Source organism: Cicer arietinum, chromosome 4, assembly GCF_000331145.2.
Source record: "Cicer arietinum cultivar CDC Frontier isolate Library 1 chromosome 4, Cicar.CDCFrontier_v2.0, whole genome shotgun sequence".
Lineage (NCBI taxonomy): Eukaryota > Viridiplantae > Streptophyta > Magnoliopsida > Fabales > Fabaceae > Cicer > Cicer arietinum.
Window position 1 is genome coordinate 4,040,084 of NC_021163.2, and position 12,905 is coordinate 4,052,988.

At 32.8% G+C, this 12,905-nt stretch overlaps 1 protein-coding gene across 3 annotated transcripts; it reads right to left on the minus strand.

Moving 5' to 3' along the window:
• Positions 1-1,588: 1,588 nt before the first annotated feature.
• Positions 1,589-9,488, minus strand: LOC101493187 (uncharacterized). Of its 3 annotated transcripts, XM_004495453.4 has the most exons (9): positions 9,277-9,483; positions 8,129-9,206; positions 7,070-7,437; positions 4,907-6,004; positions 4,648-4,803; positions 4,160-4,514; positions 3,668-3,738; positions 3,456-3,578; positions 1,589-2,343 (listed from the first exon to the last, which is right to left on the minus strand). In XM_004495453.4, exons 2-9 carry the CDS (start codon positions 9,165-9,167, stop codon positions 2,002-2,004), a joined length of 3,552 nt encoding a protein of 1,183 aa, XP_004495510.1. In that variant the 5' UTR covers positions 9,168-9,206; positions 9,277-9,483; the 3' UTR covers positions 1,589-2,001. The 3 variants fall into 3 exon arrangements, 2 of the variants coding, with proteins under 2 accessions (XP_004495510.1, XP_012569934.1); XM_012714480.3 differs by having other exon boundaries at positions 8,129-9,483; XR_003472552.2 differs by lacking the exon at positions 1,589-2,343 and having other exon boundaries at positions 4,183-4,514; positions 9,277-9,488.
• Between the last annotated feature and the right edge of the window lie 3,417 nt (positions 9,489-12,905).

A 12,905-nucleotide genomic window follows, 5' to 3' on the forward strand; every position in this document is an offset into this window, starting at 1 on the left:
CGTCCCACAAATGCATTATTCTCAAAAATAGTCACTAACTCATGGTTGTGAAGTCCACACATTAAACTAATAATTCATCTCTCGCCATTCTTCAGTGGTCTCGATCTAAGTTTAAAAGGACAACTACACATTTTAGTTGAAGCCATTGAGTTACCTTTATTTGACTTATATTTTCAATCTCTATGACAATCGAGAATTAATTTTGATTTTATTCTTCTCTTTCATGTCTCTATGTCAAAACGAGTAATAATAATAGTTAATCGATTTTTTCAACCTACCTTTTTTGCTCATGATATGATAGTTTCTCGTGAATAAAAAATTTGATCAGTTGTGAGTGTTTTATTCAAATTTATACATAATTGCAAATTTTCATCTCTACTTCAGGAAGAAAAAAAAAATTTAAAATAAATATACATACTGGAATTTTTAACAATATGAACTTTTCGGTATTGCTAAATGAAAAAGTACTGAAAATTTCAAAATTTAGAAAAATCCTATAAAATAAAATCAATTATCGGAAATTTTTAAAATGAATTTTTCAAGAAGTAATTAACTATAGAAAAATTCAAAAGAGAAATTTCTGATACACAAATTAACACAACAAAAAAATTTTATTTTTCAAAAACCTATAATCTTTTGACATGAAAAATTCAATTTCAAAAAAAATAAATTGCATACCATATTTCTTTTAAAATAAATTTTTGGTAATATTAATCTGTATATCGAAATTTTGGTGAAAAAATTTTACATACCAAAAATTATGGTGAAAGGGAAGTATGATTTTGAAGCAGTTTTTTACAATAAAATTAATTTTTTTTTATATTAAGAGTAAAAATTTAATTGGGAGGTACAAAATCTAATTTTTTAAATCACCTATGTAGTCCAAATAATGGGTCTCATCACAGAGACCATTTATCACACTAGTTAAGTGAATTTCTTGAATGCATCTTTGAAACCTATATCTAATGTAAATTTCAACTCAGCAGCACATTTGGCTAAGTCCGTCATGTCTATCCATTGTCTGTGCCATGCAGCTGCAGCCAGAACTACTCCATCACAGATTCATAGTCTCAAATGATCCATTTGAACCCATGTTTTCAACTAGAGTTGCTGAATCCACATTTATTTTGTAGTTGTTCTCTTGTGGCAGTTTCTAAAAGACTATTTTTCCGTTAACTCTACTTTTGTTTGAGCAGTTTTTTTCGCCGCTGATCTAGTTCCATTATTTTCTTTGTTCTATTGTCAACTTTTGTTAATAACACCTTCAATCGAATTCACAAATTTTAGTAGTGTTGTTAAACGAGTCTTTGAAAATGTTACGTTGTATACTTGATTCTGCATCAGCGCTAATTATCGGAAGGTATGGATCAAAAGCTTTTTTACAATAGTAATGTGCAAAGAATTACAAATGGAGTTTGAGCATGTATCAATCCATGTATAATGTCTGGACACTGTTTTTTATTCGTTGGAGTGTTCACAGAACATGAGATTAGCCATTGCGAGGCAAATGGGCTCCAATAAATATTACAAGTTTATAACAGTTGAAAGCCGCAAGGCTGTGAAATGCAAAAGCGAAAATGTTACTGTATACAACAAGAACCACATTTTAATCATTAATCAAATAACTGCTGCCAATCAGTAACAGTAGCTATCCTTCGCAAAAGCTACTACAGTTGCTTTGCGATGTTTGTGATTCTACATTAGTATTTCCTGATCAAAGCCAATCGCGCACAATCTTTTTTTTATCCCTAACTGAATCTTCTAATCACTTACAAGTTACTGATTCTACATAATCTACACGGTTCTTCCTTAGCTTGAAAAGGATGATGCACTATATATACTCTATTCTATTGGAACTATACACTACTAATACAACATTACATCACAAGTGCATCTCCCCCACTAAACAAGCTTACAAAGACTGAACACCTGTTCCATTTCAAGCCAAGAAATGCATATTATTGCAAAAAATATACCCAAACAGATATTTAGCCGCTGAAATTAGGCACTACCCGCCTCATCTGATGTACTTCCTGCTGGGCATATTCTGTCAACTTGAATTTCATCCTCACTAAACATGCTCTCTTCACTAGAATTGGAGAAAGGACCCACGTCTTCACCGGTTAGTGAGTCAGCTTTTTGTCTCCTCCTCACATCCTTTACAGCTCTTCCCTGAAGAGCCAGCCGCCTGCGCTTTCGAGCTTTACGCTTGCCTTTAGGGAACTCTTCTTTTTGCAACTCAAAGTTCTTCCCTTCGGTCTCTTTTGAAGTTTTTCCTTTGTCATACCCATTATCATCAGATTCTTCAGCATCCAGCTTACGCCTTTTCCTATTAGTATTTGTCTGAAATATTGATTCGTGTTCAGATTGAAAGCTTTGTAACCAGTAAATACAGTAGCAATGTAACAGAAAGTAGACAAAGATAAAAGCCGGCCATACTGCAAAGGAAGAGACCCACATATTTTCTTGAAGATAACAACAATTACTAGACCGAACCTACACCTGGTCAGTCTATGGGTCTTGGGGAACTATATATATGGTACCAGGGTAACCTAGACTAAAAGGTACTAAGTCCAATGATCTTGAATTAAAAGAGTCAAAAGATGTTTCAAATCCGAACTCATAGATAATAGGACTATAAAGATTAGATAGGTGTAGATATTTGTAATTAGTGAAAAAGGCATTCTAGTGCTACAAAGTTCCCACCCTCCATGCAGAGTCTAGGAAACGGTAGTATCCGTAATGAATCTAGTAGTCTAGTAAAGGCCATCTTAACTTGAATTTACAAGAAATCAATTCTACACCTCAATTAGTAAATTTTTGTAAACATTGACAAGATAAATGTAACTTCCTATTTTTACAGGGTCTAGATAAACTCCATGCTATACTTCCAGTCTCTTCTATAAGGGAGGACTGCATATTCTGTTTTTCTGTATTAATATCAATATTCAACTTATAAATACAAATTATCTTTTACCATTCAAGTAAAGGGCAGTATGTCAGAAAATCTTGTCTGCGATGATTTTAAATCCTTCAATTGAAAAAAAATAGGTCTTCAAATTGGTTGGTCGCAGAATCATACAAGCAGGTTACATGTGGCAGACAAATACAGTTTAAGGTCGTATTTCCGTTAGACCCCATTGGTCATTTCGTATAGTCAAACTTTATGATTAGAAGATAGACAAGAAATGACAAACAGAAATTTAAAAAATAGCGTAATTTCTTATGGGCAGAGAATGGTATAGTATGACCAACAAAGCAATAACTGGCTAAAGCCAAATGCTTTGTGGCAATCATAAAATCAAGCACAGAATTCTACAGCAAACTTGTTGGAATGATTTGGCTAGTCACAATTTAATTCTCCTTGAATTGTTGGGTTTTTTGAAAATGAAAACATATTACAATTCAAAAAACAATAGACAGTGGTAGTGTGATTATAAATTACATCTGCATACCTTTGGACCGCGGTCAACCAACCTAGCCCATTCATGTCGGTTCCTCAAACAATCAAGAACAGCCTGGGAGTGACTTGAGTATGCATATCGCTCTCCGTTATGTTTCCTCAAGTTGGGCCAGTGCTGTGACAATTAAAAACAAACAAACATGTACATGGACATCTTATTTCAACCATGGCAATAAAAAAACCAACATTTATTAAGAACCGTACCGGTAGCACAACATTACAGAGTTCCTCATATGTCATGCGCCTGCCCTTGCTCATTATATCATTGATTAAGCCTGCATTTGAATACATATGTATATAATAAGAAACTATCCACAAAGGGCCCAATATATAAGCACCAGTTCTTCTACTTCATATTTTGTATGAGAAAAAATATTATAAACTCGGGTATTTGGTGTTTGTTTTTATCCACCTACAAATTACAAGAACTGATTGTGTCCAAAATCCAAATCTAAGTGCACAAATGGCACAGCCTATTGGCTATACAAAATGTCATATAATCTATGTGGCAGTCGAGTTGTTTGAAACTGAACCCACAGCTTAAAGTTATTGCGTGAATTTTAAAGGCCATGAGATTCAGTAAATGTTTTTTTAAGGTTTCTATTTTATTAACCACAAGTGGTCATTCCTAAATGGTTTAAAAATAAAAACAAACACAAAAAGAGTACAGTCATTATCTCCCTGAAAGAAAGCTACCAGGTAAAGTGTGATGAACTGGCCTTCCAGCAGTTGCTGTATCATCATCAGATATGTTCCTTGGTGAGTTCTTCGTTGATAACAAACTACGATCCTCGCGAGGGGAAGGTGGACCACTGTTTGCAATGGCAGGAGTTGCGGAAAGACCATTACTTGTAATAGAATTTGAAGCTGTTACACATGCACGGCCTCCTTCTTCCTTGACAGAGGCATCTTCCACATGTGCAATGTCTTGTTTTCTCTGATCAGATGATGATTGACCCTTCTCCTTCTCTATCTTTTTAGTTTCATCTTCTGGTTCACGAGAACTGCAAAACCCATCTCTAGTTGCATCCTTGTACTTTCTTCGAGAAACCTGTGCATATTACTATGTAGTTAGTCACCACCATTAAAAAGATAAGTTGATAGTCAAAACATGCAAAAGTTCTAGAAATGGAGTTCATATGAAGCCATATATATCATTTTTAATCATTGGCACAAAATCCTACCAAATAGTTTTCCTTCGCTCCGACTGATGTTCGCTTCATTAGCGTGTTTGTAGCACTAGCAGAAGTCAATTGTGGCACGCTACCCGTGTTGCGTGCACGGGGTACCCGGGGTACACGGGGTGAACTATTCAGTTCTTGATGTAATAGCAAAGCTAGCTGCCAACAAATATAAGATAAATTAAGAGAAAAAGAAACAACAATAATCTATAAGAGAAACATTTTTGGAATTTAGTTAGAAAACGATAAGTCCAGCCCAGACCTCTTCATCACTCAGCATAGAAGAATTTGATGTTGGAGAAGGATTCAATGAAGGCATTTGGTTCTGGTTCAACTTAGAGGAAGGATGGGTATTTGTTTGATTAAGCTTTTCTACTTTCTGTGACACTGAAGATGAAATCTTATTCTGCACTTGTAAACCTTTTTGATGGTGCATCGATGTATTAGTCTCACTAGAAGCAAAAACACTTGCAGTCTGGTGAACCAGGGACGGTTTAGATGACGAACAATGAACAGAATCTCTTGCATCTGGATTTGACTGCTTTGAAACGGAATTTTGAGTACTCCTGACTGAATGCAATCCTTTTGAATTGGACTTCAACGAGGATTTTGACCGCTCTCTTACATACTTCCTTGGAATTTCATCCATTGCAGCATCATTTGGACAACTTTCATTCTTTACGTGAATGTTACGATCAGATTTAGCTCCATGCTTCGTAAACGGGTTAGCTATTTCAGTATCTTCAGATTTGAAGTCATGACTCAATGATTTGGTATTCACAGTTGATGAAGTTGGAGACGACTTTCCGACAGAAGCTGGCATTTTACTTGGCCGTGCAAGTGCTTCGGATTTTGATGGATTTTTAGCAGAATCCAAACAATCTTTTGTTTCTGAAAATCCCTTTTGTGTTTCCAAGGAACCTTCAGACCCCTCCGCTTCTTCTTTTCCATGACAAAATTTACCAGGTAATTCATTGATTTCATTGGTATGATTATCAGGGACTACTTCTGATGGTATGCCAACATCACTCACCTTATTTTCACATGAAGTAACACTGAGAACTGCAGCCTCATTCACTTCAATATTGGATGTGGGATCAGATGGCTTTCCATTGTTATTAAGATCACTGATAGGAGACGAATGAAAATTGGAGTGCTTAAGCTTATCATCGCTGTCTTCTCTCTTCACCTTAAATTTGCATTGTGCAGAGCTTGGTTGCTGGTTACGGTCAATATCTTGAGAAACTTGCTTATTCATAAGTTCTGGTGCAGAAACACTATGATCTTCTGTCTGAGGACTTGCAAGGCTTCTTACAACTGAAGTATCATCCGCATTATCAGCTTCCAAGCAATCTTCGTCCTTGTTTGTAGAAGCAAGAAATGTCATCACAATATAGTGTGAGACGAAGTCTAAAGGCATACAAGACAAGACAAAACATCCGTAAAGCTATGCATGACAAACCTAGTAAAAATCTTTATAATAGCTAGAAGTAAAAGTTAGCAAATAACCTGAAAGCTCCCAAGCTGAAACTTGAAGTATCTCATATTTAGGCATGACTACATACAAGCTCCAAGTTTCAAAAACGATGCATTGATGGAAGATCCTATTCTTGGGGGACGGGGGTTATGTTTGGATTGGTGGTATAGAGTAGAATGGAATTGAATAAGCTAGTTAAGTCTTATAAAAAATTGATGTTTTCCAATTCCATTCCATTCCACTCTATTCCATCCTATACCATCAATCCAGATATAGGATTATCATTTTAGCATGGTATTCGATAAACAAATAAGTTTCCTTAAATTTCATTTCTAATTCATTTACCAATCTTTTTCACATATCACTTGCTCCACAATTTCAGTCTTAACTACTCTCAAGCAGCACCAAAGGGGCAATGTATTGTCATCCTATTTTAAAAAACTTGAATTGTTATATTAAAACTGTAAATCTAGATTTAAAGCTAACCACTCATTTCTACAATTTGCTCAAATTACTTAAAATCCTAGTCACAAATCTTCATGCCTTGCAAACCCTATCGTAAACTATCTTAAAATTGCACTACCTTCTTTAAACTGTTAATCCAAATATAAGGAAACCACTCAGGAAATGCATACTACATCAAGCACAGACTTAACTGTAACTCCCAATATATCAAAAGTAATAGCCCTTCAGTTTATTATCGATTTATCATCTGATACTAAGCAAACTTTATCATGCACCACAGTCCATTCTGTTATAGTCAATTATCATCAGAGATAAAAGTGGTTGAACAGTTGATGCTATGTTATTACATACAGCCAATATTGATGCTACGTTATTAAATACAGAAAATAACTGCAGGCCGAATATTACTAATTGACACATGCTACACACAATATAGGATTTAATTTGTTAAATTTTGAATGTAGAAATGTGAGTAATACATACCTTCTTTTTAGCTGAGGCATTTTCAACATAATTATGCTTAAGAACTGATGTAACGGCGTCATCAGTCTTAGAAGATATCTCCAGAACTTTATGGTCAGTCTTCTCTTCTACTAAGATATCTCCAGCAGAAAGACTGCGTCTTGTCTTGTTAGGATATAAGGCTTCTGAAGACTCTTCAGTAGTTGTCAAGTTGTTATTTGACACTTCTATGATGGTGCCCACGGCAAAAGAATCATTAGAATTATGATCTCGAACCACTATGTCTTTTGCATTTTTATTCTTTATGGTCCGGATGTCATCCTTGAAAACCTTGGGACCTCTGTCTCCATAAAATGCCAAGTGTTTTGCATCACTCGTGGGTGTAAACGCTATAAATCAAAATGAGAGGAAAAAGAGATGGAGTCAGCAAGCACGCGTCGTGAAAGGCAAGATGTGTAATAACGCAGTAATGATGACGTTCACCCATAGGCACAATAAAACAAGATCAAATAAATTTCCAAAAAAAAATAAAACAAGATCAGTTAACTTTTTCATAGTAACTAGTAATAGTACTGGTAATAATAATAATTGTAAAAAGAGGAAATCACCAAGACAGATATCTCGATGGAGTTATGGCTTTCGAGGGAAAAATCAACCACTAATAGAAAGATAATTACATTACACATACTACCTAGCCATCAACATATTGACTTAATCAACCACATTTTGTAATTTTGTCGTTTTGTTAACTTAGTGTGAGAGTGTTCTAAGCCTAGTTTAGATTAAACTCTAACTTCTACTAGCTTCTCAACTAAAACTTGTTTATCAACAGAAAAGTGCTTGCGCGTTTAAATATCTGAAAACTTGTATGGAAAAAACCGTTGTTTTATAAAACTGATAATTATTAGGCGATTATTTAATATTTCTTTTTCTACAAGTGTTTCCCGAAAAGCTTGTCCGTAAATATTATCCAGGCCAACATTAACATTTCAGCAATTATCCAAATCAAGAACAGCAAATTAATAATACAACTATACAAGCACATAAAAGGGAAAACAGAAGCAAATCAAATCAAATAACCTGCTTTAGAAGAGTGTGAAGTTCTTCTTTTGGGATCTACATCCTCTCTATCAGAAGTCCTTCTCTTGGGATCTATCTCCTCTTTATCAGAAGTCCTCCTCTTGTGATCTACATCCTCTCTATCAGAAGTCCTCCTCTTGGGATCTACCTCCTCTCTATCAGAAGTCTTAACCCGCTTCTTCTTCCCACTCCGTTCTTTCGAGAGTTCGTCCTTCCTTCGCTTACTCGAATTAACAACAAAAGGCCTAAGCAAAGTCCTCTCTTTTTTAACCGCATTGTGGACGCGTGGCATACGATCGCCACCGAACTTACCGGTTCGAGTCTCCTTAAAATCCTTCTTAGCCTGGCTGGATCTCATATCAACCAAAGCAGCAACAGGGGATGTAGCTAAAACACTATTAGTCTCTTTCGAAAACGATAAAAGAACACCAGCCCCATTATCCTTATCCTTAATATCACTATCATTATCCTTATCTTCACTCTCATACCAAGAGGGAAATTCCCTATACTGAAAATTAAACTTCTTAGGAACATAACCAGTGCATTTCCATAACTGTGGACCGAAAATCGATGATACTGTTTTTCCTGCAAATAGAGAAGGATCACCACCGGGGATACCCTGAACATGAACCCTCTCTTCCATAGGTATATCAGTCCAAAGCTTAAAAGGACGACGAGAACAAGAAGCAACTTTGGACGAAAGAGAATTGCTTCTATTGTTGTTATTCTTTCTCTCCATTGAGATTGTCTTTGTGGGAAGCTCGACAAGCAATTGAGCAACTTCGGTTTCCTCGGTGTTGTTGTCGGTTCCGGCACGGTTGTTGTTCTTGTTCTTGCATTTATCGCAAGCGAACATGTCATCTCCTTTAACGTAGCGAGAACAGCGCGTGTGAACCCACACATCGCACTCGTCGCACTTGACCATCTCTTCGCCGTCGTCGAAGGTGACGCCGCAGATGCAGTCCACCGTCCATGAACCGTCGACCCATTCGTCCGGCGGAGGGTCGGAAGTTTGAGGGCGATTAGATCGCCCTTTCATTTTGGCGCCGCGATCTGTTTTGGAAGCTATTTCTTAAACCTAATTATGAGACCTAATTAGTTTCATTAAGAAATTGAGGGTTTGTGATATAGAATGGAAGAAAGTGTACCTGAGATGATGCTGAATGTTGTGGAAAGAGAGAGAGATAGTTGCGTCGAGTGTTGTGGTGGATAGGAAAACTTTCCGATGGCGTGTGTTGTTGTATATCCACGCTCGGAGATGGCGAAGCTGAAAACAGATGACTTTTTCGGGTTATTGGATTGGGCCTTGTTAGTACATATCAACAATATTGGGTCTTGGGTCTTGTGCTTGTTACATTCTATTTCTTCCGTGTGAGTTTCGTCAAAATACTAATATATTTGTTTTCTTCCATCACTTTCAATTAGACAATCTAAAACTATATTTCAGAATATACAAAAATAAATGAAGATTTTAATTTATGATCATGACTCAAAATCTACATTAAGTACCACAAATGTTGTCCGCAAAAGAGGTTTTTGAAAACCTCTCTGACTCTCTCTGACCATAAAGTGAACGATACATTGTTTATTTTAATAACATCGTGAATATCTCTTTAATAGATTATGATGTTTTTATTTATATATTTTGACCTCAATTTATTCTTTAGGTAAACTAAGGCTCAGGAAACTCTTCAAGGATATTTTTAACTTTTAATATTTTAAATTTTTTATTAAGGTGTATATTTAGTTTTGAAGTTAAGATGTCTCCAAATGCAATAAGTAGACTTGAAATTGTTAAATTTTGTTACATTATCAATTTCATTCTATTGAAAATATGAATATGTATTTCTATCTTGAAATTTATTTAACTAACAAGTCAATAATATATCTAAATTTAGTTAGATTTCACGGTCAAATTCTGATGAATCATTAATTTTATATTTCTTTTTTCGTAAATTTTATTTTGTTTCAATTTTTACAATATAAAACAGAAACATGTATAAAAAAAATTATTGCGAAGAGTTGATCATTTGCGGTCCTTCAAATGATCGTATCATCTCCTTTGACATTAAGACTTAATCACTTTAACTAAGTCATGAAGATTGATAGTTAATAGAAGGAATTCTGTTGAAAAAACTATGTCAACCAAACATATGTGGAGGCTTAAAGTAAATTTTCTAGATTTTAATTTGACATCACTAAATTAATATAATCTATGTCATATAATATTTCGTCTTCAATTAATTTAATATTATTGAGAAAATATTAAATTTAAAAAAATATATATTTTAATTTTAAAAATAATAAAATATGAGAAATTTTTATTAACTAAATTTTTCTTTTAGGAATTTTGATTAAATAAAAAGTTTATTTTTCATAAAAACTTAAAATAGTTGCTTTAATAGTTTTACACTTGGGATAAACTTTAGTGGTCTTACATGGGAAGACTTCAACCAAATGATAAGTTAAAATTCCAAAACTTTTGTTCAACAATCTTGTCACTATTGGACGTGTTTAAGTAACTTGATTTTTGTTGTTATCTATTATTTTTTATCGGCATTCATTTGAAAGGTTCTAAATAACAATTAAGACTTCAATTTCTATAATCCATAGCTTAAACTTTATCATTTTGAACAATTAAATAAGATGAAAAATTCATTTGACGTGTTTTTAAATTTCAACACAAACTTAAAAATTTAGATTTTCTACGATATTTTGTCCAAAATATTGTTTATTTATTTTACATGCACATTAGTGTTATCTAAGCTGGGAAAGTGTTGGCTTATTCAAATAATAATACAGTTTCTTTTTTTTATTTATAATTATCCTCGTTCCAATGTGTTAATACGTATATTATTCAAATTGAAAATACAGAAAAGGCCAATGTTAATAAGTTTTCCTTCCTATATAGCAAAATGACTCATGTATAATAATATAATACTTTACAATGAATCAGAGTTATTGTCCGTTGTGGGCTGTTAGCGATGGGCTAATATAGGATTAGATATTTGTTTTGAATGTAAAATATTTGGCTTACCAAATTGCTCAAAATAGTGTTTATCACGTGATATTTGACTATAAGTACTTTTTATTTAAAAAAATTGTACGTGCTTTCTTTTTCAAATACTGTCAAATTTATTTTAAAATTATGTTATCTATTATTTATTAATAACAATGATTATGAACTAATTTACTTTTAAAGTATCTTTTTAAAATAAATTTATAGGTTTTTTTACACTTCAATTTCTCCGTGTTATTTTTTAAACAACAATTCAATAGAAACAATTGGAGTATACAATTGATATATGAGAGAAATCTTTGTTATTAACATTAGTTAAATTTAATATTTTTTATATTTTTTAAATTAAAATATAAATAATTATAATATATTACATTTGTTCATAATTAGAAATACAAAGAATTATTCTTAAATATAAACTCTTTCAATTTATTAAATACAATTATTATTATTTTTCAAACACAACCTACCTGATACTGCTATTTTATCTTAGAATAGGAAAAAGTCATTTGAATACATCAATATTTCTATACAAAGTGAACACACTAATTACACTTCCAACTTTTTTTAATAAAAGCGGATTTTGCAATAAAAACTTGTATTTAAAGACAAAGGTAATATTAATTACGATTTATCACTATACGTGGAACAAATATTTGTTATTAAATATATTATTACAATTAATATTTTTTAATATCGTTATTATAAAAATAAAAACAATTATAATATATTATTATCAATTATTTTAAAGTAACAGTGACTATCATCAATAACAATCGTTTCACTTTTAAATTTTTGTCATTATTACATGAGAAATCATTTTTTATTTTCAATTGTGGTCATATAGTATGCTTTCATTTTTGCAATCATATTTAAAAACACAATTTTAACGGCTATGCACACATTTATCTATGTCAAGTAAAGTTAATGCACCATAACAGTTATTAATTATTCATAAAATAAACATGTATAATTGCAGATCGGTCAAGACTTAAGCACACGAAAGAACATTTTTTTTTTTAAAGTATTATTTTACTTATCAAATGATTTAAAATAAGTTAAAAACATTAATTTTATTTTATTGGACAATGTATTTTTATCTTTATCTTTACTGTAGACAGACAACGTGGGTCAATTTTGATATGCTTTTATACGAAGTAATCCATTATCTTCAATAAGAGTAGTTGGATTTTTGAAATAATTGATGTTGCATTTTTAATGAGTTTCCATCCCTCTCTTTTCGCCTCTTGGAGCTCGATTTGCATCAATGATAATAATGTTGAAAAAATTGAAGTTACTTTAACATGGTTTGCATAATATGGTGATTAGCAAACAATATAATGGTTTTAGGAAAATTGTACATGTGAGTAGAGCCGTCAAAAAAGCCTCCAATTACAAGGCCTCCTTACTTTTTTTGTTATATTATTAGGCCTCTATCAAAATAATCTTTTAAGGGCCCTTTAATTTCGGCCTATTATTTCATGGGGCCTAAGGGAAGGGGCTCTAGGGGCCCATAGGCCCCAATATTTTGTTAATTTTAAGATTTTGTTCTTGAAAAACAATTTATTAAAAAAAATAAAAATCAGAAACTTTTAACGAAAATAAATGGGAAATTTTTTATTGAAAAAAAATCGAACATTTTTTATCCAAAAAAAGTCGGACATTTTTTATCGAAAAAAATTTGAAATTTTTTATCGAAAAAAAATCGAACATTTTTTATCCAAAAAAAGTCGAACATTTTTTATCGAAAAAAATCGG